This window comes from Myxine glutinosa, chromosome 7 (genome assembly GCF_964187855.1).
Source record: "Myxine glutinosa chromosome 7, kmMyxGlut1.1, whole genome shotgun sequence".
Taxonomy (NCBI): Eukaryota; Metazoa; Chordata; class Myxini; order Myxiniformes; family Myxinidae; genus Myxine; species Myxine glutinosa.
In genome coordinates, this window is record NC_136267.1 from 65,125,433 (window position 1) to 65,153,133 (window position 27,701).

Sequence of the window (27,701 nt, forward strand, 5' to 3'; positions counted from 1 at the left end):
AAGATAAAATGGTAAACCTCCCTCAATGTTCTTGCTTGAGCGCCTCCAGTGCCACATACCATTTTTAAATTAAAGTATATATTTTCCTGACAACCATCAAAGTTTTCCGTCCACTCAAAAATATTTCCATCTTTTTTACCCAATTCACCGGTATTTAAATTAATTCTCTTATTTGTTTTGTGAACTTTTTTACCAGTTGCCTTTTCAATTATACCTATTTGATATTTTTCACATTCATTATGTTTTCCATTTATATACCAAGGTTGATTACACCTCCACTCTTTAGTCTGGTTGATACTTGGTTCTATCATTTATATAATAGTAAAAAAGGCGGCGGTAGCCCGTTAAAATCCCCAACCCCCCCCTTTTTAACTTATCACTTATATATATCTTATCACTTATATATATCTTATCACTTATGTATATCTTATCACTTATATATATCTTATCACTTATATATATATCTTATCACTTATATACTTATATAACCATAAGGGAGACTATCAATTCCATTTTCTAAAATAAACCTCTTATCATCAAAAGCCCCCAATGCTTTCTTATTTATCTCTTCTGAATATAATTGATGTTTATAACTTCTTATTCCATTAATCTTTCTAAACTCTTCTTTCTTTGTTGTTAAACAGTTATAATAATCCTTAAAGTTTATTGTTTCTTTAATAACATTTTTCTTTACACCTTTTAACTTCTTATCAGTCTTTTCAACGTTATTCACAATGTATTTATAAGCATAAGCCTTTGACCTCAATCCCACAAATTCACTCATAACATTTCCTCCTAATTCATCCTTGAACTTTCCAATCACCTTTTTATTTTTAGAAGAGAACAACTCACTCTCTGGACTGTAATTACTCGTGTCATAGATATTAATGTCTCTTTTCATGTCTGAATAAACATCGTTGGTATTAATTTTCAAAATAAAACTATCTGTATCCATATAAAGTAGATTAACATCATTTTGATATTTCTTCCTCAAGTTATTATAAAAGTAATCATACATTAATGACTTTGATAAATCAAGAATTGTTGTTCCAATATAAATAGGTTTGTTCATTTCAATACTCTCTTTAATCAAATGGATCGCACAAAAGTTCTCAGTAAAGACCTCAGCTCGAGTAAAACTCGGTCTATTAATTAATTTTGATGCTTGTTCCCAAGATGTTGATAGTCTGATATTTTGTCTTTTCCTCACATTCTCCATAGTCTTACCAAAGACCGCATTATTCATCAATTTATAAAAGTCTTTCTCAAAATCTGTTTTTGACTCTGTTCTTCTTTGTGTATTAAAATCAATGTACCCCTTTAACCAATGACTTTGATTGAACTTTAGAACCCTATGGATCTTCTCTACTCTTAGACCTTTTGATAAATATTGTCGCAAATTTCTATGGTGTAGAACATAATTTTTCTTGTTATATAATGTAGTAAGTAATTTTTCTGTTGATTCACCTATATCAAACGATCGTTGATAATCACTCAACCATTCTTTCTTTGGACTTTCTTTCTCACAAGCAAATGGGAGATCTTTGTGTAGGTTATGGAGTTCCTCTGGATATTTTAAATCAATTTCAAAATAATAACCAACTTTTTCTTCATCCAATTCTTTTTGTGTAGAGATACATACATCTTGTAAAACGTTTTTGTAGTCTTTTTCCTTTACCCATCTAAGTTTTCCATAAGGAAGAGCCTGAGACATTGCCCAGCCATACAGGTTGTTCGCGTCATAGTACATCAAGTAAGAACTCTCTTTCGTTGGATCATAATTTGGAAGATATTTGTTATTTGCTTTTGCGTATCTACTCGAGCAGACTTGTGAAATTCCACCTCTTTTTGCCTTTTCAATCATCAAAAGCATATCAACATCGGTTATCAAATCCAAATCTTGTTTTGTCATTTTCAACATCGCACTCCAGGCCAATCCAGGTGCTGTGTAGTAGTGAGCAGGATCCAATCCATATCCAGTGCGACAAACAGATCTAAAGGCTTCAAATACATCGGCCAATAAAAGCACATCAGTTTTGAGATACAAATCGTGATACTCGCCAAGATTCTTGATGTTATATTTTTCCCAAACATTTTGTGCGTGTACATAATCTTTATCAGATATATGACTATTATTTAATTTGTTATAGAAATTTTCTTTTGAAGGAAGTTGTGTTTCATTGAATCTCTCAAATGAGTCCATATAGTCATAGGGGTAAATTCCCTTTTGTGTTAGAAAATCTTTATCTAAAAAATACTCTGAAAGACATGGAAACTCTTTTAGATTTTGAACCAAGTTAACCAATGGACTTGCCATGAATTTAAATGTATCAAGAAATCTGATATGAGTAATAGGAGATGTGTGAATTGTTTTTGTGAATGAAATGTATTTCTGATCCGTGTTTGGAATTGCTGAGATACTTCCAGAAGTCTTTGAGAGTTCCTTGATAAATAGATGTGTATCATAATGAGCGTTGTTATGAAGAAAGACAGGAATGAAAGAGGGGAGTTGATAATTAATATTACAACTTTGATGAGCCGGACCTCTATATTTACCAGTGAGATGACAATGGTCTCTAACCTTTAGACCTTTACCAATTTTCTCCTCACAAATATGACAGACATTGTTTTTTATAAATTCCCTTTTTTCTTTACTTGTTAAGGACATTGGTTTATTGGTTTCTCTCATTATCTTGGTTAATCGAACACAGTCTTTTTCTAGTCGTTTCACAAACTCCTCTGGGGTATTTGAGCCTCTATACATCTCTAACTTGTTATATTTATCACCAACGGATGATTTGATATAATAACAAAAACCACAAGGAGTATGTTTTTGATATTTATTTGTGTATGATTCTTTTGGATCTTGAGAAGCAGTATCAATTTTTTCTAAAATACTTTCAAAATCAGCATATATAACAAATGGATGTTTGATCTTTTTATTTTCATCTTTGAATGTGATCTTTGAGCCTTCTTTAGGCATATTGATTACCGTTGATTTATGTTCGCCACAATAATTTGAATGTTTATCTAATCTTTCTTGTGAATTGAAGAAGTTAAGACAACGCAAACAAATATATATTTTATTTGTTCTCTTACAGACTTGTGGTTTTATTAATTTAGCAATATCTTTGATGTATGTATAATGTGAATTTTCGTCTGAATTAAAATATAGAAGATTAATATGAGTTTGTTTACAATTGTCAGAAAGCTTTAAAACCTGAATGTTGTTTGTTTCTGTTAGACCATAAACATTAACTGATAAATTATTCATCTTTTCAAATTTAGGAATATCATTTAAAGTCATCGGAAACTTTAGATCTTTCGTATTTAATGTATTCTCATATTTTTTATAATGAGATACTCTTTCATCATGAAAATGTGGAGGATGTAAGTGTGCTAAAATAGACCAGAGAAAACATTTATTGTCTTTATTTTTGATATTGATAACTGCTTTTCTATTTTTGATAACACTGGGTAAATCAATGTAAGAAGAAGCTTTTAGAGGATCTGATTTAAGAATATGAATGTCTATGTAAATAATTTTTCCTATATTGAATCCACTTCCTACGATTGAATTATCCACATCTTGCTCTTGTTTAATAAGTTCATCATAGACTCCTGATGTTTTAAAATCTTGATATGAAGATATAAAGTGTGGCTCAGTTCTCATGTATGGTACATCTATAACTCCTTCATCCTTTGTCATTTCTAATTTTACTCCCATATAAAATTTAAGTGGTTTCATTTCCTTTAGTGTTTTTTCAATCAACGTTTGAACAGCAGGTTTAACTATTTCTACAGCATCAACTATAGACTCTGGTTCAGGAGGTTTGAAGTTAAAGACTCTTATTTTAATATGTCCTTTGAATGCTCCATCAGAGTTTTTAGTTGTGATAAAATTTGATAAATGTAGATTTGTTTTAAGATGTATTTTGAAGCCTTTCTTGAGGATATTTTTATTACATGTAGAACAGTGTTTTGTTTCAGGTGGAAGAGGGGAAAGTTTGTTTAAAATGTTGTATGTATGTTTTGCGGTGAGAATATGTTGTTTATAATATTTTACTTCCTTCTCGCAAGTATCACAATAAACCATATTTATAGCGTGAGAAAACGTGGTGTTTTATATATATATCACTGTGCTTAAAATAAAACACTTTTGAGCTTTACAGCTCCGTTTTATATATATCGCTGTGCTTAAACTAAAACACTTTTTCACTCAGAATCATCTAAGTCATAACTATCACATGAATACTCAGAATCATACTCAGAGTCATCAATAAAGCTACTCTCATAACTATCATTTGAGCACAAACTATTAGTATCATAACTATCATCTGTGTTCAATGAAATACTATCATCACCATCGTCCAAGTTCAATGAAATACTATCATCACTATCGTCTGAGTTCAATGAAATAGTAAAATCTTCACTGCTGTATTGACTCATATTTAATTAGCAAGAAAAATATTCCCATCAATATCTATATACTTTCTTTCATTAACAGATTCAATCTCTACAATTTTTATATCAAAAGTTATCTTTAAATAATCTCTAACTATCATAGAACGAAATGACATTTCACCAGAAATATTAACATCATTCATTTTACTTAGATCTACACCCTTTGGATTATTAAAGAAAATACAAATGTCTCCTCTAGAATTATTAATGGTCTTATCATTCTTTTTCAAAGTATCGTGGTCAATCACTTTTTCAAGCTTTGAATAAATTGCCAGGAGTAGAGGAGAAACTTTTGTTAGATTTACTTTAATGGATGTCTTTCCAGGTATAGTTAGAGCTCTTCCTTTAAATGAAATAGAGGGGCTTATGTTATTTTCCATAACTGGTTTTACCCAAAAATTTCCATATTTATCTTTGTTCAATTTAACATCTTTGACATATTTTTCTATATCTTCCACCGAAGTAGAGATTGATTGAAATTTGTCTTTTGTGCTTTGAAACATTGTATTTATTAATGAATAAACTTGCGTTTAGTTTAAGTAAAAATTTACCACATAAATATGATAAGTTCTGAAGGATATTTAGAATTTCCAGACTCTCCATATGATAAATTAGAGAATTGTCCGGCTTGTGATAGAGTGGGGCTTAATGATGAGGATTCATATAAACAATGTATTTTCTGTGATTTAATTTTAATTAATGATAATAAGAAATATAAAAAAATATATAACTCTTTTAAATTAGAACCAAAAATGAATTACTTTACAAGATTAATAAGAGAGATGAATGTTAAGTATTGTGATGATAATACACCATTTCTTTCAAGGGAAGAGACTAATTGTATTGAGGAAATGTATAAGGGTTTAATGATATTTATTATTCAAAATAATTTTAATGGAAATGTTAATACAAGATACTATATAAATAAAATAATGGATTATTTTGAAATTAAACCCGAACTCAGGATAAAATATAGAGTTTCTCAAATAGCTCAAAAAAAGTTGGATAACTTGTTTTCCAAATATATAAATGAATGATTTTTTACCCGTTTGGGAAAATAAGATAAAATTTAATAACCATAAAAACATTCCAAATTCATTGAGATGTCTAATAGTTGGTTCAAGCGGATGTGGAAAAACCTGTTTACTTTTAAAGATGCTCCTTGGTTCTAATTTTTTAGATTATGATAATTTAATAATTTTTACAAAGTCAAGTTTTCAACCCGAGTATCAACTACTCTCACAGGGTTTTAATGCGGGTCTTAAAAAGGAAGACATTATCGGTTTATTTAAACTTCAAAACAAACTAAATGATTATAATATTGATGATATAATACAATTATTTTGTGATACACAGAAATCAAAATCGAAACCCATAACTTGTATTCTCAGTGATAATACGGATGATATACCTTCACCTCAAGATTTAGATAAATCAAAAAAGAACCTTGTCATCTTTGATGATTGTGTTAATGAGAGAAACCAAACAGTAATGGATAGCTACTATACAAGAGGGAGACATTCTTCTTGTAATTGTATATATCTTAGTCAATCATATTTTCAACTCCCTCGACGCTCAATAAGAAACAATGCCAATACTTTTATTTTATTTAAGTTAAATTCAATAGATGTAAATAATTTTTGGAGAGATAATTGCTCTACGTTATGTAGTAAAAAAGAATTTGAAAATTATATGAAACACACGATTGGAAAATATAAATATATTGTTGTGAAACAAGATGAGATACTAAATGATATTTTTCAATACTAAATGAATACCGAAGAAAGAGAAAGAAAGTTTAAGGAACATCAACAATTAGTTTCAAAAGTTGTTAAACAACAGGAAGAGATAAAGAAGAAACGGAAACAGAAACTAACTGGTGAAGAAGCCTTTGAAAGAAAACAAGAGAAATTCTTTAAACCACTTTTGAAAACTCAACACCCTACAGTTCCCACGGTAGAATTTACTCCGAAAAAACTTCAAATGCTCAAAGATTTTAGTCAGATAACAAAACAAGAACTTGGTGAATTAGAATATGATGACGAGGGATTATTTCGGAAACTTGAGCAGGTAAATCAACCCCCTAATTATGTTGTGGAAGCTCTTCAAAACAATGAATATTCTGCGGGTTCAAAAACCAGAGCAGGTCTCATTCCAACAGAAGAACCAGCAGTGTTTCATCTTGTGGAAGAAAAGGTATTGATATTTAATGATGAATTGATGTTCTTGAGTTCTACTCAACCAAATGTTAAATTAACTCCAAGATTAATGTTTCTTCTAACAAACCCCGGATTCAGCGGTTCAAAATATTTTGAGGAACCACTTGATATGGAAAGAGAGGAAGATAGGGTATATATTGAGTTGTTAAATACACTTGATTATGGAGTTTCTGTTGCTGGTAAAAGTAAGAAGAATGAGAAGGAGAAACATATTATTGATGCTTTAAGTAAGCTTGGTTCGGGTGTTAGTTTTCTTCCAAATGACCCATCACAATTAGTTAATAGGCTATTATTGTTATTAGGTAGTAAGAAGGCTGGAAACAACAATTGTTTTAATGAATCCTCAGCCATTTTAGATCAGTTGATGAACATGAAAATAATTAATAAATGTCAATACAAAGATATTTTATTAGATATTAAATAAGATGAGAAGCACAATTCTTAGTTTTAATTTCACAACGAGCGATTACACAGCTTCATTCCCTTACCCACTACAACTTGACCCCCTTACCTCATATGAGGCATCTTTGTTGTCAATGGAAACTTACAATACCCTTTTTAATATCACAGAGAAAAACAACAAGTTTAGTTATAATCCAGGCACTGCCTACAAAACTATAACTGTTTCACCTGGAGCTTACGAGATTTCTCAAATATCTTCAGAAGTCTCTCGCCTTATGAAAGAAAAAGGTGATGAACCAAAAAATATTGTAATAGATATTCAAACACACACTTCAAAATCAACTATTAAACTGAAAAATAATTATAAAGTTGATTTCACGATTGAAAATTCGTTCAGAGAGCTATTGGGTTTCTCTTCAAAAAAGATTGAAAATAACGGGACGTTTTACAGTGATAATGTTATCCAAATATCCTCCGGTATAAATTCAGTATTAATTCATTGTGATTTGATTGATGGTGCTTATAACGATGGAATAAGAACAAATACAATATTTTCATTCAGTGCATACTCAACCCCGATTGGTTATAAATTTAATATGGAACCAAAAAATCTTGTCTATTTACCTGTGTCAGGAAAAACCATATACAGAGTAAATTTTAGGATAACCGACCAAGATAATCGTATGATATCCTTTAATGATGAAATTATATCCATCAGAATTCACCTACGTGAAGTTTTTCAATAAATAAATAATGGTTATTGTAAGAAAACACGAGTTGGGAAAATATAAAATAATTACAGGGGAGGGCATGTTCCTTTCACCAGACTATACAAGGTATGTGGGTAAAGGATACTATAAACCTAAGAGACAACGGGGTGTGGGTCATCAATTTCGAAATAAAGGAGATGGGATAATTGATACTCTAATGGGTATTGGTTCAACCATTCTTAAACATAAAGACCTAATTGGTTCAACTGCTTCTCTCATGGGAAATGTAGCAGGTGTTGTAAAGAGTATAAAAGATGCTCAAAAGGAGTCCCATAAATTACAAGCAATCAAAGAAATTAAAAAAGGTAAAACTCAACTATCTTCACAAGAACGACAAAAAATCATTATAATACTTGGGTCAGGGTTTCAACAATTTTAATACTATATAAATACAAGTATGGAAGCGATTGATAGTATCTATGATTTGGATGATACGATTATCATTTCAAACTCTACTAAAAAGGAAGACTATTTTAAGGTAAATGCTATTACAGGAACCGACTGGAATTCAAACGGAACAAAAAGTTTTGAAATAAATAATCAACAAACTTACTTGAATATAGCTGATAGTTTCTTGCTGTGTAAATTTAAATTCACTAAGGCTGCGAATAATACTAATGCTACACTCGTAAATGATTTCTTCTGGAAAATGTTTGACAGTGTTCGCCTGTATATTGGAACACAAGAGGTTGAAGCGGTTGATTATGTCTCTGCTACATCTGAAATGATGAAATTTACACTATATTCGTTTGGTGATAGAATGGGTAAGGGAGCTGTTGAAGGCTTTATTCCTGATATGTCAACGGGAACAAACACAGACCCTGGTTATAGTCAAAGGAAGTCAATGTATAATGATGACGCAAAAGCTGAGAATAGTTTTACCGTAGCAGTACCTCTTAAAGGTATATTTGGATTTTGTGATTATGATAAAGTTTTGTATGGTCTTAAAATTAGATTTCAACTACAAAGGAATGATAATGTAAATAGATTGCTTTTTGGGGCTGAAAATGCTTTTGGCGACAATAATAAATTTGTTATTAATGATTTGTGTTGGTATATCAATGAATATACTCCTAATCTTAAAACGGAGGAGATGTTAAATAGAAGACTTAACTCAAAGAAACCGCTAAATGTATCATACCTTAAAAGAAGATGTCAACACGTTAAACTGGAACACACTACCTACACTTGGAATTTGGGTGTTCTTGAAGGAAAGCCACGATACCTATGGCTCATTTTTAAAAAACCAGATGGAGAGGAGGGTACTAATAAGAATAATGCGCTGAGTGATAATGCTAAGGTGAAACAACTTCGGGTTTCTCTTGATGGCACATTTTATCCGCGAGATAGATTGGAAATTGATTGGGAAAAAAATGATTATGCGGAAGCCTACAAGTCCTACCAAAAAGTGTGTGAAAGTAATGGTAATAATGATCCTATTTTGGATATGGTTGCATTTAAAGGTTTATATACAATCTACGCAATTGACCTGAGTTCTCAAAAGGAAACTATAAAGTCTAATCGAGTGGATACTTCTCTATACATTGAAAGAGGGGAGAATGAAGAAGTTGATGCTTATTGTTTGCTTTTGGAGGAAACAGAATTACAGATTAATACAGATAATGGTGTTATGATTAATATCACATAGGTTTTTTCTCATAAATAAATGGTAGGGGTATATGTTAATCAAATCAATCTTAATAAATTAACATCTTGTATTCAAAATCAAAAGCCTTGTATTATTAATGTTAATACAATTCAAAGAAAAGGAGCTGTAAGAATTGATGTTTTACTCACACACACACAAGTAAAAACACTAAATGATGTTGGATCACTTAAAATTAAAATGACGAAACCTATGTTAAAGAAATATTCAATAGACGAGTCAAGAGGAGGATTTCTCCCGTTTCTAATTCCTTTATTTGCTGGTTTAAGTGCGGCGGGAGCATTGACTGGTGGTATTTCAGCAGCGGTAAAAACTGCTAACGAAAGGAAGGCACAACTAAAAGCTCAAAAAGAATTGGAAAGACATAACAAGGAGTTGGAGAAACAAATTAGTGGAAGTGGTGTAATTGTAGATTTTGCTCAAAAACTTGAAAGTCTACCTGATAAAGCTAGATTGTTGGTTGGAGATATGCTTTCCTCTATCGCTCAAGCGGGTGTTAAACTAACTAAACGGGGTAATGGATTGTATCTTTCTCATAAATAAATGGATAAATGGTTTAAACAATTTGGAAAGAATACAACGTCAAATATAGAACTAGCTAAGTATTGTAAAACACTAAAAATTGATAATGTGGTTATTTGTATGAGAGATGAATTAATACATATAAATAAGAATACAAAGAATATTATTATGAATTTAGACACACAGAATGGTTCTCATTGGGTTTGTATTCATAATAGTCAGGATAAATATTATTTTGATAGTTATGGTATGCCACCACCTGTTGAAGTAATACAATTCTTACAGAATGGTGTTTATCAAACATTCCAAGTTCAAGAAATTAATTCTAAATGTTGTGGCCAATTATGTTTATATGTATTATTTCAACTCAACAATAATGAAAATTTTTATGATATCATTTTTTATCTAATATAAATGACCTATGTTGGAAAAGATGGTTCTATCTTTGGAAAATCCTCTCAGGATATTGATTTATCAAATTATTATACAAAGGCACAGGCTGAACGACAAAAATATAGTGTAAGTAAAAATATTAATATGAAGAATACTTATAAATTAATCAATTATCCAAACCCTACAGATGCGAATGACTTGATTAGATTCAGTGATTTATCACAATATATATCTTTAAAGAAAACAGCACGTTTTGTGAAACAAGTAAAATTTACAACCACAACACCTGGTTATACTGACCATACACCTTTCCTCATTGAATTTAACTACCTGCTTACAATTAAATTTTATAAAGAAGGACATTTAGTTAATATGCGAATTAATAAATGGGGGTATGATATGCCTGATTTAGGGTATAATTGGTCTTTTTCAATAAACATAGAAGACCTACATGATTTAAATCAGTCTCGTAAAGAAGAATATTATCCACTTGGTGAAGATAAGGATTTATGTGGAAGTACAATTAGTAAACAACAAATACGTGATTTTAAGAAAATAAAAATATATGATAGTATAGCGATGGTTCGCATGACAAAGAAGGAAGGTAATGAGATAAGGATAGAAAGCCGAGGAATACAAACCGATTTGGTAGTGGGAAGATGGGGTGGTATTACCTGTCATAATATTAATCTCACATATATTTCTGATACATAAATGGCAGGAAGAAGACTACAAGAGAATTATAATTTTTGTATTCAAGGATACCTACAAGAAAAGGGTGCTCGGTATTACATACCTTATGATTTGGAGCATATACATGGGAATTTTGTCATAAAAAACTGGCCTTATACTGATATTGTTAAACCCACAAATAGAGACTTGTTTAAAATATTAAATAAAAATGAACTTCTCAAAGTTATGAAATATAAAACTCTTTTAGAAATCGTCAACAAATCTTATTGGTATCCTATTATGAGAAAAATAATTATAGATACAAGAATATCTCAAAATCCAGATGAGTATATGTATAATATTCTTTGGGGTTTAAACTCAAGGGTAGCAAGGGATGAGGAAGGAGTTGAAGAAGAGAAGGAGAAAAGAGAGAAAAGAGAGAAGGAGGAGAGGGAACAAAGAGAGAGGGGGGAGAGGGAGATGGAAATCAGAGCGATTCAAAAAAGAGTGGATGTATTACAGCAAGAAGATAAATCTCAACTCACCGAAGAGGAAAATAAAGAAAGAATGAATGCTGTGAAAATATTGATATCAAAAATTGCTAAGATAAATGAGGAAGGAGTTAAAGAAGAGAAGGAGGAAAGAGAGAAAAAGGAGAAGGAGGAAAGGGAGAAAAAGGAGGAGGAGAGGGAGGAAAGGGAGAAAAGAGAGAAAAAGGAGAAGGAGGAAAGGGAGAAAAAGGAGGAGGAGAGGGAGGAAAGGGAGAAAAGAGAGAAGGAGGAAAGGGAGAAAAGAGAGAAGGAGGAGAGGGAGCAAAGAGAGAGGGAGGAAAAATATAAAAAGATGGAAATCAGTGAGATTAATAAAAGATTGAAGGTATTACAGCAAATAAATCAAACTCAACGCACTGAGGAGGAAAATAAAGAAATGAGAAGTCTAATGAAAATATTATTTTCAAGAATAACGACGTCAATGTCTTCAGTTTCAGGGAGGAGATTTAAATGAGAAAGTGGGGATAAAGAAGAAGAAGAAGGAAAAGATTATGTGGTTGATGATGTCGGTGTAATTGACTTTAGTTAGTTTTATTTGTAAATAAATGGAGGAGAGAGTGAAGGCATTCCTTAGGATTCTTTATGTTTTAAAAATAAAGATTGAAATGTATATGTTGAAAACCAAAAAGGTTTTGATACTCTGTCGGAATTTTTCTGATAAATAAATATGAGTTATTGTCTCAAATGTAAAAAGAAAACTAAATCTAAAAATATCTCTTATGTTAAAGCTAAAAATAATAGAGTTTATCAAAAAGGAATATGTCAAGTATGTGGCTCTAAAAAGTGCCAATTCATCTCTCCTAAAAGAGGAGGAGACATACAAAAGTTTCTGTCAGGAAGTAAATTTACAACAACTGGAATTCCAGGGGAATTACACCTTCCAGGGTATTCTTTCTGTGGTCCAGGAACAAACTTGGATAAAAGATTAGATGAGGCTGACAATCCTAAACCTTGGTCTAAACCTACAAATAGGGTTGACGAAGTGTGTATGAAGCATGATATTGCTTATGGAAATACCACTACGTTGACTGAAAAACATAAAGCCGACAGCGAAATGTTGTATAATTTGTCTTTGATACAAAATCCAACGTTGAGAGAGAAAGTTGATAGGTTTATTGTGAGAAATTTGATAAATGCTAAATTGAAACTTGGTCTTGGTTATTCCTCAAAAAACTATTAGGCTCTAATGATGTCATCAAGACTGAGGAGCTTTTGGCTGAAGAATTACACAAACCTATAATCACAAAGTTTAAAAGAAGGAAGGTTTATTCTAAATACACCGACCACATATGGTCCGCTGATTTAATTGAATTGAATAATGACAGGGGATACAGGTATGCTTTAACCGTTATTGATTTGAGGAGTAGATTTGCCTGGGTTGTCCCTTTAAAAAATAAAAGGGGTGATACTTTAATGTTAGCCTTTAAGCTAATATTTGATCGGGATAAAAGGAAACCAAAGAAGTTATGGACTGATGAGGGAACAGAGTTCTATAACAAAATATTCATGAAATTTCTTAAGGGGAAGGGTATTAAATTATACAGCACCTTTAATGAAGGAAAGGCAGTTGTTATTGAGCGTTTTAATCGTACTTTAAAAGAGAAATTATATAAAAAATTCACACAACTCGGTTCTCAAAAATGGGTGTATTTAATTCAGGATATTGTAGATAATTACAATAATACAGTTCATTCATCAACACAATCAAAACCATCAGAAACATTTACAAAATTAGAATATGAAAAGGAGATTAATTTGAGAAAGCCCAAGTTTAAAGTTGGTGATATTGTAAGAATATACAAATGGAAAAGTCATTTTGAGAAAGGTTATACACAAAAATGGACTCGTGAATTATTTAAAATCATTGATGTAATGGATACAGTCCCTTGGACCTACAAATTATATGATTTAAATGGAGAAGAAATCTTGGGTTCATTTTACTCACAAGAATTACAAAAAACACAAGTAAGCAGATAATACCCTTGAAAATAATAAATAAATAAATAAAATGTAATGGGGATACGTTTTTAAATCTGTGAACCCCAAACACAGAATCCCACAACTTTTTAGTTGGGGCTTAACTTTTGTATGTGTATAATGGGGATACGTTTTTAAATCTGTGAACCCCAAACACAGAATCCCACAACTTTTTAGTTGGGGCTTAACTTTTGTATGTGTATAATGGGGATACGTTTTTAAATCTGTGAACCCCAAACACAGAATCCCACAACTTTTTAGTTGGGGCTTAACTTTTGTATGTGTATAATGGGGATACGTTTTTAAATCTGTGAACCCCAAACACAGAATCCCACAACTTTTTAGTTGGGGCTTAACTTTTGTGTGTGTATAATGGGGATACGTTTTTAAATCTGTGAACCCCAAACACAGAATCCCACAACTTTTTAGTTGGGGCTTAACTTTTGTGTGTGTGTGTATGTGCGAGTGAGTCATAATAATATACAAACCCTAACCCAACCCAAGCCCTAACCCAACCCCATCCCTAACCCAACCCCAACCCTAACCCAACCCCATCCCTAACCCAACCCCATCCCTAACCCAACCCATCCCTAACCCTCACATTCAAAATCCCAACCCTAACCCAATCCCATCCCTAACCCAACCCCAACCCTAACCCTCACATTCAAAATCCCAACCCTAACCCAACCCATCCCTAACCCAACCCCATCCCTAACCCAACCCCATCCCTAACCCAACCCCAACCCTAACCCTCACATTCAAAATCCCAACCCTAACCCAACCCCATCCCTAACCCTCACATTCAAAATCCCACCCAAACCCTAACATAATCTTTCTTTTCTTCCTTTTTAAATACGTATTTCTTTTTTTTTTTTTCCTCTTCCTCCAATTCTGTCTTTCAAGGCTTTTAAGTTTGAAGAAGTAGAAATGGGAAGAAAGAATTTTCCAGCATTTTCTTCCTCGAACTTTCTTGATATTGCTTAAATCAAGCGTCATTAAATAAAGAACATTGTTCATTGCTTTAGAATCCAAAGAGTCTCCAAGAGGAACCCCACAGGTAGAGTCTCCAAAATAAAACCAACTTTCCAAGTTCCCAAGGTATAACCACATTCCTGTTGAGCCTCCAAGATAGGTATCACATTCCGAGTCATCAAAACAAAACCCCCATTCCGAGTCTCCAAAAATATAACCATCTTTCCAAGTCCCCAAGGTAAAACCACAATTTTCAGAAATATTGGGGGTTTCCGTGATAAGTCTCACATAGTATAACTGCGGACCATCAGGGAAAACTTCCCTTTCCCAATTTTTTAGGGTTTCTATGATGTGTCTCACATAGTATAACTGCGGACCATCAGGGAGAATTCCCATTTCACAATTTTTTAGGGTTTCTATGATGTGTCTCACATAGTATAACTGCGGACCATCAGGGAGAACTCTCCTTGCCCAATTTTTTAGGGTTTCTATGATGTGTCTCACATAGTATAACTGCGGACCATCAGGGAGAACTCTCCTTGCCCAATTTTTTAGGGTTTCTATGATGTGTCTCACATAGTATAACTGCGGACCATCAGGGAGAACTCTCCTTGCCCAATTTTTTAGGGTTTCTATGATGTGTCTCACATAGTATAACTGCGGACCATCAGGGAGAACTCTCCTTGCCCAATTTTTTAGGGTTTCTATGATGTGTCTCACATAGTATAACTGCGGACCATCAGGGAGAACTCTCCTTGCCCAATTTTTTAGGGTTTCTATGATGTGTCTCACATAGTATAACTGCGGACCATCAGGGAGAACTCTCCTTGCCCAATTTTTTAGGGTTTCTATGATGTGTCTCACATAGTATAACTGCGGACCATCAGGGAGAACTCTCCTTTCCCAATTTTCAGAAATTTGTGGGTCTCCAATGTATGACTTGTATTCTGGCTCATCAAGGTAGAACTTGTTCAGTGGGTTTTGTTTTGATAACTCACAACAAGTATCATCATGGTAAAACTCTTTTTCAGGATTTTGTGGATCTCCAAGGTATAACTCTTTGGCTGGGTCATCAAGGTAGAACTCGTTCTGGGGGTCTTGGTTGTTCAAAATGTCTTCAAACAAAAAAATAACTTCATCCCAAGTTGTGTTAAAAGCAGAATTTTCATTTCGTATCTCAGATACAATTTCCTGTGAAAGAAAATAACAATGTATTAATTTAATACAATATTTTTTATTTGTATAAATCAAGCTCTATGAATATTAAAATAAACTTTGTTAACTCTTACACGAGTCTCATCTTAAAAAAAAAAAAAAAAAAAAAAAAAAAAAATTAAATAAATAAATAAATAAATAAACAAACTTACCTCCATTGATAAGAGGTTCGAGTCCAGTTCATCAATCTGAAGGTTGAGTTCTACACAGGTAGTAGGACTCCATGGAATAGCAAAGTTATCCCATTCCATTTCGGCATAGTAGTCCATTCTCAAGTGAAGCAGAAAGCGTGTTTGAAAAAGCCTGTGTGGTCGGTGCCTTTTATAAGGACTGGGTGTGTCTTCCTGTGGAAATTCCCTGGGCGTGTCTTAACTGGAAATGATGTGATGGAAATTCCCTGAAAATGATGTAATGTATTACCTGGAAATGATACAATGCTGAAGAGTTTATAAAGTGGGTGGGACTTAGCAAAAGTGGGCGGGGCTTAGTAAAAAGTGGGCGTGGCTTAACAAAAAGTGGGCGGGGCTTAGTAAAAATGGGCGTGGTTTACCAAAAAGTGGGCGGAGCTTACCAAAAAATGGTATGTGGCACTGGAGGCGCTCAAGCAAGAACATTGAGGGAGGTTTACCATTTTATCTTAGCTCAGTTAAAATATCTTAATAAAGAACCAAACTCAAACATAGTTTTTGTTAATATATTAGATGGTGAAGAGAGTTGTAGGAGAATTAAATTATTTCCCACGCATAAACAAATATTTGTAGGGTCGTTGTTTGAGTGGGTTATATTCACCAGATGATATTAAGAGTAAAAGGTTAAAAGGTCCATGAGGTCAGAAGGATCACAGGTGTTTAAGTGGTCTAATGAATAAGGATAACATGTCAAAAGGTTAGAAGGTTCGTAAAGAACAGGGTGAGAGAAATATAGGTGTTTAGGGGCAATGAGGGAGGGAAAGAATTAATATGGAAGTGAATGGGTCAATGTTTGAGTGGGTCAAAGATTAATCTGCCAGATGATATGTAGAAGAAGGATGATAGGTCTATAAGAGAAAACAAATATTTGTAGTGTTTGAGTGGTCTAATGAACAACATTAAGGATAGGTACTACAGACAAAAGGTTCATAAAGATGAGGGTGGGAGAAATAGAGGTGTTTATGATTTTTGAAAAAGACAAGGGGGTAAATGACATTAGATAGGGATTTCCCATGTTAAACGGAGGTGTCCCAGAAGCAACATTATTACACTACTGCTACCTTCTTGCAAACCACTTCAACTCCATGAATTTTACATGTTTCGTGAACGGAACAAAGCACTCTGTAATCGTCAGATTGAAACTGCCCCAAACCCGTCCATATAAACTCCATTGTTGTCCTGTCCATCTCTCTGTTTGTGGATCCGGTGCAAAGTTACACAAAGTTCCCGTTTACATTTTGTGACTCACAGCTCCTGCCTCCATGGAACAATGACTATCCCCATTGCTCGGTCACACACGTCACTGTGCTCGGCCCGGTTAAATTAAACTCAAGCGTACTGTACCTGACGCTTCCGGTCGGCACCGGAAGTCTGTTTATTTCTTGAGACCCCTGAATCGGGACCTCAACGACAATTACAACGACAAACAGAACTCGATATTCTCTGTTCATTAATTACGTACATGATTTCAGTTTTACCCACAATATAATGTCCCGATATTCTCCCCAGATTTAAGTTCTATATCCTGTCGTTAAAGCAACACCCTGTAGACTGACTCCGCCTGTCGTTCTTCCAAGGTTAGTGAATTGCCTCTGACCTCTTACCCTTACATATCTCGAACAAAGGTCAAATAAACTTCGAAAGGTCAAACTTCAAATTGGGGTAACCAGCGCTTTATTATCCCACAAGTAATGCAAGTCCGGCGACAATGGACAAATGACCATTAATGTGGCTCTACATAGCATAATGCTAACTTCTACGAATCCAACAACCGTCACAATCCGCCCAGGAACGTCCGTACGAGGCGTGCTTTACAATGCAGCACCCTTGCTACCTAGTGCACCTTTCGCACATCCCTCCTCGTTCGCACAACGCTTCATCAACAAACCTCCTCGCGCCCACACAACTGCAACCCCCGTGTCCACCCAGAGTGCCCAATCTGCGACCCACAATCTTCTCGGGGCACACACTTCCTCTGAGAGTGGGCGAGTTATCGCCGGCACTCTGAGCAAGTCTCATACAGCACACCCGTGACTCGCGGCTCGCTCGGCTCCTGCCCGAACGCACAATATCCCTCTACCCAAACTTCCACGGAGCCGCACGGCGGAAACACAGGTTTGTACCACACTTTAATTAAACGAACATTGCCAGGATTCTCGGATAGACGTTTAATTTCACAACACACATGACAAAAATCCGATTTAAATTCAGAGATCGCCGATCGACCTGGCACAACCATCTCAACGCGACGACGCCACGCCGCCCCCCGTCTTGGCGCGCACCCTCGTGCCTCCACACGAATCCCAACACTCCCTGCACGCCGCTCTATTCGCGTTCACGGCGGGGTTTACCTCACGTTGGGACATGCAGTCGGCTGTCATAACATAGAGCTGTCATAACAAATCTACGACCTGACATGTAGTGAGCTGTCAGAACATTGAGCTGTCAGAACTCATCCCTAGCTCGTAAACATCGCAAAAAAACAGGATCTCCGACGCTTGACCTCTCTGACCCAAAATGCACTATGTGACATCATCATCCTAAAGGTGAGCTGCCTCAGGAATATAGGCCTACCCCACACATACAATACACAATATCTGCCATTGAATGAACTCTTCAATTCAAGTAAAACACACATATTGATTCGAATTCTGAATTTAGTTCAACAAATTCCAAATCTCCGTCCGACTGCCGCTCGAAAGAAAAAAAACAGCCCATCCTGCAACCATCTCCAAGAAACCGCTTCATATCAACAGTAGGTCGACAAGGGCACTCCGAGTGCTTTCCTGACCCGATTTATATCAATCCGCTTCCCAAACAACTCCCAAACAGATGAAAATCCGGACTCAGTTCAGGACCTCGCCTGTTCTCTCGGATAGACGCTAAAATGGACATTCCCGGCCTGAATTTCCCGCACGTCGAGCAGATCCCTTACAAAGCTTCACACCGAAACCCTCTGCTTTGCATATGTCATACAGACAAATACATTGGCTAGATACACACGTCAATTAACATCCCAATATACATTCATTCCTCATTCATATACTCATATAAGTCTCCCAGACTTCGCGCGAAACTCAGATCGACTCAAATCATGCCTTTCTCCAGCCACTCTCATGTACAATCTTTGCTCATTCATGTTACGTCTCTCATTCAAGGAAAAGGATTTTTGGGACGGGTTGGACGGGGGTGGGTTGAGGTGAAAAAGGGAAGGCAGGGCGGGGTGTTGGGGTGTTGCCTAGAGCCCCGGGACTGAGCTCAGGTCTTGGGGGGGTGGGGGGTGTTGCCTAGAGCCCCGGGACTGAGCTCAGGTCTTGGGGGGTTGGGGGGTCTTGGTCTGGTATCTGGTCCAGCGGCATCACTCGCTGATTTACTTGTTTAACTGCTTACTTACTTGTCCTCTGGCCAGGGATTATTTAAATCTTTAGTTAACACAGCCCAGTCCTTTAATGGTCTTACCGCGGCAAAATGATGCCTCTTAAACATGAAAGATGCCGGGGTTCCCTTAAGGGGTTCCCCTTCTTTCATTAGCTTGCTTCCCATCTTATTGCTCTGGGCTGATCCTTCCTGGAAAGTTCTCGGCCTGGCTCAACCTTTACGGCTGTCCGACCTCACTTTTCCCCTTTCCCTTGTACCGAACGTTATCTTCACCGATATCCTGCGCAAATCCTTTTACTGGCCATGTTCCTATGGCCTTCTATGTTCCTATGGCCTTCTATCTAAGTTAGCCACAGCCCTTCGTTCCCTGGCATGCAATGGCATACCCCATCTTGTCTCTGGGCTGTTCCTTCCTGGAAAAATCTTGGCCACCTGGCTTCAGCCTATATGGCTGTCCGACCTCATTTTCCCCTCCTGGTGCTAACTGTAACTTTAAGCTTACTGTTAAGTCCTTACTGGTATCCTTACTTGTTTATCCTGGCTTTAACAAAGCCACGTCATTCTGAGGCCTAAAATGAGCCTTTACTTACAATTTCTGTTCGAGTGCAGGCAGCGCGGAAGACAAGGAGACTGAGCCCGCTCGAGGGAGGAAGGTACGAATTTGGAATAATAGCCCTCTGATATAAAACAACTCCCACCTTTAATCAAATCCGCGTGCCGGCGCCGGCCTCAGGCAGCCTTCCTCCTGTCCCTCGGGCTCCGTTTCCCGTCGTCCGGTGCTGACCCCACTCCTGGTACCATCTGTGAAGAATCAGCTCTTCGTTTGGTGAAGAAGTCCACAAATAGCCTGAAAAATGACGCAGCTTTATTAAAAACCAACTTATACAGATCCGGAAGAAGCCAAGACATCTACAGCAAGCTACAGCAAGAACATGCCAAGTCAAGCCTTCCTGAAAACACATTGATTCCCAGTCCATTTATATAGGGACACGTTTTATCAGGAAATCTCCGAGGGAACAAACAAAACTGGGAGAGGTTCCTCCCCGGTGGGCCAAGCCCCCACCGTCATCCGCTCTGTTATTCGGGGGAGTCAGCCCTTCCTTATCATTCGGACCAGATATAGTTTCAAAAGCTCCGAGGTGACGAAAATGTAACTCACAGAGAGAAGAGTGCATGCTTGGCCAAACAAACCCATATATTTTATGGGTTTGTTTACATGAGTAATTCAAAGCATGTTTATACAGAGTCATGCGTCGCTGTGATTAATACAAAATATATATGGTAAAAACAATAGGTTTATGTCTGCAATCTAATCATTCTACTAGCGTTACACAAAATCACGCGCATGTGAGCGTGGTTTTACGACCGGCCTTATCTAGCCTCGAAAAAGCACACGTATACAATTTGTCCAGCATGACCTCAGCGAGCCTTTCCTCATCCAAAACTAAAACGAAGCAAAAACCCTTTATTAACTTTATGAAAATAGCATTTTTAAACAACATTTAAATCATAACACATTAGCAACCAACGTCTATAACTGAACTTTAGGCAATAACAAATCTACTACTTGACATATATATATATATATATATATATATATATATATATATATATATATATATATATATATATATATATGTGAAGAATCAGCTCTTCGTTTGGAAAAGAAGTCCACAAATAGCCTGAAAAATGACGCAGCTTTATTAAAAACCAACTTATACAGATCCGGAGGAGACAGACATCTACAGCAAGAGCCAGTCTCATGCCACGTCAAGCCTTCCTGAAAACACATTGATTCCCAGTCCATTTATATAGGGACACGTTTTATCAGGAAATCTCCGAGGGAACAAACAAAACTGGGAGAGGTTCCTCCCCGGTGGGCCAAGCCCCCACCGTCATCCGCTCTGTCATTCGGGGGAGTCAGCCCTTCCTTATCATTCGGACCAAATGTTTCTCTGGGCTCCGAGAAAACAGAAATGTAACTCACAAAGAGTGCATGCTTGGCCAGATAAGCCCAGAGCAAATATATGGGTTCACATGAGTAATTCAAAGCATGTTTATACAGAGTCAGGCGTCGCTGTGATTAATACAAAATATATATGGTAAAAACAACAGGTTTATGTTATCTAGCCTCGAAAAAGCACACGTATATAATTTGTCCAGCATGACCTCAGCGAGCCTTTCCTCATCCAAAACTAAAACGAAGCAAAAACCCTTTATTAACTTTATGAAAATAGCATTTTTAAACAAGATTTAAATCATAACACATTAGCAACCAACGTCTATAACTGAACTTTAGGCAATAACAAATCTACTACTTGACATTCCTTCCTCTTGTCTCGTCGAGACAAAGTATCTTAAGAGACAACGTGCCACATCGGGCTTTATTGAAAAATAATTGTGTAATGCGGGTATTGAAAAAATAATTGTGTAATGCGGGTATCTCCCAAGGGCATATCGTGCGCCCAAAGCGCCTCGCCCGTGCATTTGGCGAACGTGTCGTGTGGTGCGTGCTCGGAGCCTGAGGGCTCAGAACATGAAAGTCCATTAACGTTTCGGATCCACAACGAAGGTGTCTGGTCCAGATGAGGTTCTGCTCCGCCAGAGGGCCCGTCACCTCCCCTGCGGAACTTGCTCCCCCCACCCTTTGCAGACTCAGTCCTTGCAGATCTTCGAAGTTAATCAACGATCATGCCCATGAGGTCCCTCACGTGCTGCTGTTCTGGGGAATACATAGTATTGTCAGTATCTTGTGTCTCAATTTCCTGGTCAGGGTACAGAGCGTAAAAATCCGATTCACTTGAAGCATTTGAACTTAAAACATTTGGAGAAAAGAGAGGGACTTCCTTTATGTCAAAGTCTCCCTTGGGTGCCTGGTCGGCTTGCGGGTCTAGGATATCCACGTCGGGTCCCTCGACCGCCAGACCCAGCGTCGCAATCAGATCCATAGTTGGGTTTAAAGGGGGCGTGCAGCTGTCAGCTTGTAATACATAAGCAGCGTTAGCCAGTACACGCAAGGGGTTTATAGCACAAGTATCACAGTCATCACATACACCGTTACAGGCAGCAGCCAGTTCCCACATGGGATCCGCACAAGTATCACAGTCATTACAAAATTCAATGCAATTTTCTGGAGCGCCGGTCGCAACTGCCTTGTTGAAGGACCCGTTCAGGTCGACGGCCTCTGTGGTCAGAGCCATAGTCGTTGTCGGCGGCTTCTTCACTTTCCATCCTGTAAAATACTTTCTCATACAGAGGAGGACTAGAGATTTCATTAGTGCCCCCCAAATTACTACCCCGATTATCACAGCCAGTGCGGTCAATAACCACTTCACTATGGTGCCCGTCCATCCCTGGAACCAGTCAGTGAGCCAGCTAAATGTATAAGAATTTTCGCGCGCGATCCGATCGATCCAATAGTATGTCATGAGCCGTAGCGGTGTCGTTTGCCACCTTTTCTAGGGCCAAAGCCAATTTATCTATCCGGAAACTATCCATGACTGTGCCCGCTCCTGGGAAGAAGAAACCAAACACCTTTTCCCATAGACTCCCGTGTAGTTTAGTGGTTCCATCTTCGTTCATGACTGACCTCTTATAACGCCTGTCCAAGGACTTTGGGTCTAGCTCATCCAGTATCTCAACGTCAGGAAGGACTGAACCCAGATAACATGTGCCCCCCCAATTATTTGGTAAATAGGGGTAAGCCTTGTCGCCGCATATAAACATTGTCCCATGGGGTGGGACCAGGTGGGTGGATAAGCACTGGAGTCCCTTTACCACCCCATTAATCCTACTAACCCCCCTAGAGAATGTTATAGCCGTTATGTTGTGGTTGTGTTTATCTTGCAGTACTATTCGTAATGTAATCCCCGAGCTCCCTTGTCCCAGCTTCCCGGGGAGAGTGTAGGCGCATTCTGATTCTCCCATACGCAAGTGGCCGGAACCCTGGAGGCAGACCCTCCCTTTCTGTGGTTTGACCCAGACGGGGGCAGGCCTCTCGGCCACATGGGCAATCATTGACGGGCGATAATTAAATTGTCGATTGCAACTCTTGCCGTTGTCAACCCCTTCTCTTTCCAGCGTGGTGACTAAACATGGGGAATCGATAGGTTGTGAGCAGAGGTCATTGAGGGACAGAGGTAGCACTATCATGTGTATTCCTGTGGTGCCTGCTTGGGGAAAGCGCATGCACGACCAGCAGTGTGTCCTATTTTGAATTGTTGCCACTTCCCTGGCCACTTTCCAATATGTGTTTTCACCCTTCTTTGGGGCCTTATTCTGGGGTTGTGGCGTGAGTATGTATTCGATGCATGGTATGTAGTTCCTTTCGCCACCGGCCGCGCCAGGGGTCCAGACGCTGCACCGGACCTGCATAGTCATGCCTTTCTCTAGGCGCGTGCGTGTTTGTAGCTTAAAATCAGGGGTTCCCCATTGGTATCCTGGTTGGGCCAAGGTCTTAATGCTAGCTTGCCCGTCTTCCCGGAACTCTCGTTGCTTTTGTAGTATCATGCCAACGCGTCCAGGCCCTGCCGACAGTGCTAGCCAATTTATGTTCACCCAATTTGTGTGCAGGGCTTTCTGTTCGAAACATGGTAGTGATACTCTTTGTCCCCATGTTACGGTGAGGTGTCGGGTTTCGTTTTCGCATCTATTGGAATCGGAGTTTCCCCTAGCTGCTGTCGCTATCAATAGTATTGTACCTATGATTAGGCCCATCCTTACTGTGGTTGCTGTGGTGTAGTGTCTGGTGCTTGTATGGCCAACTTACAGTGCGTGGCGTGGATCCACGAAGTCTTGCCCTCGCAAAAGACTGCCGTTGGTGTAGTCAGCAACACCTGGACTGGTCCCTTCCACCTTGGTTCCAAGGCGTTCTTGCAGGTGAAGTGCTCCACGAACACCTGGTCTTTTTCCTCTGGTGGAACACCTGGTCCACAAGTCTCCTGGGAGCGCCTGGTCTACAGGTCTCCAATTTCCTAATCCACTTTTTTCCAAGTGGATCCAATTTTATCCAATATTCAATTTTTAAATTCAATCCCATTTAATCCAGTCCAATTCAAATTAAATTCAATCCTTCTCTCAGCATCCCATTACCTGTTTCCAACATCAATAAAAATAAAATTATAAAATTAATAAAAAATCAATCATCTCAACTCTCAAATCGAATCAAAAAATAAAAATAAACGAAAATTACTTCAGCGAGAGTTTCAACTAGAATTAACACAAACAAACCACCATTAACCTCCATTAACACAAACAAACCACCATTAACCTCCATTAACACAAACAAACCACCATTAACCTCCATTAACCTCCCCCTATTATTTATTTATTTTCACGAATAAACAAATAATAGAAATAACCTGGTCTACTTCCAATTTCAATTCTGGTCAGTTCTGGTGTCTGGTCACACACAATGTTTTCCTCACCCACTGTGATTCGCTCAAAATAGATTCTCACTGTTATGTCTGAAATTCGTCTCATGAAAACCCATTCAAGAGTCCGGTGTAACAGATAGCCAAACACATAGACACGCCGAAGACCCCAGGGTACCCATCAAACTAGCTTATCCCCAGATCCACAACACAGCGAAACATGTAAGTTTACTAAAATAATCACTTACTCATAACTAATACTCATACCACTAATTACTCATAATAACTCATAATTACTTATGTAATTACTCATACCAATACTTACTTAAAATAATGTAATATCCCAATCTTCACCCCCTATGCAAATCGAAGCACCCCGGACGATCCACAACCAATATCAACCACTGTAGCCGTCTTCCCGACTCCAGGCAGCCACACGCAGCCACATACATCTCCATCCACGTCACACAAGACAACAGCCAACGAGTGTGTCCACCACACAGAAACCTTTGGCAATGCAACAACCGAACTCCCAGACAACCAACAACAAAACCCAATCCATCTCCATGGCTCATCAAGCAGTTCCAACTTAATCCAGCTTCACATACCGATTTCCCCAAAAACTCGTGAAACTTCACCCCCATTTTGGAAAAACCCTGGACTAAACCCTGACACCCTAAATAACTTCAGACCCATCTCCAATCTACCCTTTCTGTCAAAAGTTTTGGAACGTGCTGTGGCCACTCAACTCAAACATCACCACTCTGCCAATAACCTGTATGAAACATCCCAATCCGGATTCTGCTCCAGCCACAGTACTGAAACTGTTCTCCTCAAAATCACCAGCGACCTTTTCTCTCCTCTGATGCTGGCAACCTCAACATTTTCATCCTCCTCACCTCAACGCCTCCTTTGACATCATCAATCACGCCATCCTCCTCACCCTGTTTAGACCAGCTTGTGCCTATTAAACCCAAATCAGTTCACTCCCAAGCTTCACATGGACCACCTACTACTCTCAAATTATCCACTCTGGCTCCGGAATCCCAAAAGCACTCTTCTCTACAATAAACAAACTAAATAAACAAACTTTACAACGTGAACAAACTCCTCAGCGCCCTGGATACCGCCACCTGTCATTCAGAGTAGACAACAGCATCTCCTTTCTGGCTTTCAGCATCTCCTTTCTCCTTTCTGGCATCCAAATGAAATTCTGGCTTCAAATCAACTTCCTCGAACTTAACTATGATAAATCTAAATTAATCTTCGTTTGCCCACAACCACTCACCAAATTCACCCATAACTTTGCCCCCAACATCGATGGTCATTTGAACACAAATTGAACAAAATTAATCGAACAAAACACTTCCATTAACTCGACATTCTTTTCACAGCACAAAGTTCACTTGAACATCTTTTTCCTGGATACTCCCTCTTTATTTTTATACCATACCATGCTTCTCCACTTGCAACCCAAATATTTTCCATGAAATAAATAAAATGAATTTCATGAATCTTCTCATTATTCGAAAGTTTACAAAATGTCCCAAATCTGTATATTATTTTCTACTGTGGTTATATTAAACCATTATTTTACATTCGTTACACTCCCTCCAAAATTGTTACACTTCTCAAAAACCGTTACAATATATATATATATATATATATATATATATAAATCCAACTTTCAATAAACTGAAAATTGCTTTGCCATGGAATAGTCCACCACTCATATAAATAATCATAAGAGTTCTGCAAAACATCTCCATCTTTAAAACTTAGCCAACCAATTTTAAACCACATGTTTTCCCCCCAAAAACAAGTCACATTCTTTGTATATTGCCAACATTGTTCATCGTTTAAGTATCATCCAGAACTAAATTTTTATAAACCATCAACTTGTAGATGCATTTATTTATATCCCATTAACCCAAGAACTCTCAATTGCTTGGTTATATTTTAGTAATGTCATATATCCATATTTCTTTTCCAAAATGTTCCTGATATACACATTAATCCCATCTGTCTTTGTTTCCAGATCAACTCGAATCAAGAAATCGACACAAATCCTTATTACCTCCAATCAGTCACACTGCACATTATTCCCCGTCCTTAATGGATAATTTTACATCCAGATGGGCACAGCATCCCGTTTTTGGCGACCCAGCCCTGAAACAAGCCCCTGGACTCCTTGCAGGCTGGACCAAAACCCCTGGACGAGGTTGCATCCCAGTACTGACTCTGCTACCTTCTTGCAAACCACTTCAACTCCATGAATTTTACATGTTTCGTGAACGGAACAAAGCACTCTGTAATCGTCAGATTGAAACTGCCCCAAACCCGTCCATATAAACTCCATTGTTGTCCTGTCCATCTCTCTGTTTGTGGATCCGGTGCAAAGTTACACAAAGTTCCCGTTTACATTTTGTGACTCACAGCTCCTGCCTCCATGGAACAATGACGCCTAAGCACTCAATTAGCCCTCCCAGTACCAAAGACTTACAATCAGACCGACAGACAAACAAATAACAGAGGCATGTCGCCAGCCCCAGCACAGGACATCACCTTTCCGGGCAGGCACAATATAATCCACAGCATCGAAATGCCAATTTCTATCCGGAGCCTCGCGAAGCCAAAATCGGACATGTTCACTGCATTTCAACCTCCATTTCACTGACCATGACTATCCCCATTGCTCGATCACGCACGTCACTGTGCTCGGCTCGGTTAAATTAAATTCCAAGCGTACTGTACCTGACGCTTCCACAACAACAAAAAACTCGATATTCTCTGTCCACTAATTATGTACATGATTTTGGTTTTACCCACAATATAATGTCCCGATATTCTCCAGATTTAAGTCCTATATATCCTGTCGTTAAAGCAACACCCTGTAGACTGACTCCGCCTGTCGTTCTTCCAAGGTTAGTGAATTATCTC

General features: G+C 37.4%; 2 protein-coding genes across 7 annotated transcripts in view; one reads left to right on the plus strand and one right to left on the minus strand.

Annotated features, from left to right (window-relative positions):
* LOC144892954 (uncharacterized) overlaps positions 1 to 26,363 on the minus strand; it is a 33,012-nt gene extending 6,649 nt beyond the window's left edge. The window contains exons 1-2 of one of the 2 annotated variants that reach the window (XM_078781823.1): positions 24,689 to 26,363; positions 22,979 to 24,628 (exon numbers count right to left, since the gene is read on the minus strand). In XM_078781823.1, the coding sequence (XP_078637949.1) occupies positions 22,979 to 24,105 (1,127 nt within the window). In that variant the 5' untranslated portion in view covers positions 24,106 to 24,628; positions 24,689 to 26,363. Of the gene's footprint in view, positions 1 to 22,978 lie in introns of both variants that reach the window. The other variant, XM_078781822.1, reaches the window with a different exon arrangement.
* PAN2 (poly(A) specific ribonuclease subunit PAN2) overlaps positions 1 to 27,701 on the plus strand; it is a 214,842-nt gene that overhangs the window by 58,350 nt on the left and 128,791 nt on the right. The gene's annotated exons all lie outside the window — the stretch shown is intronic.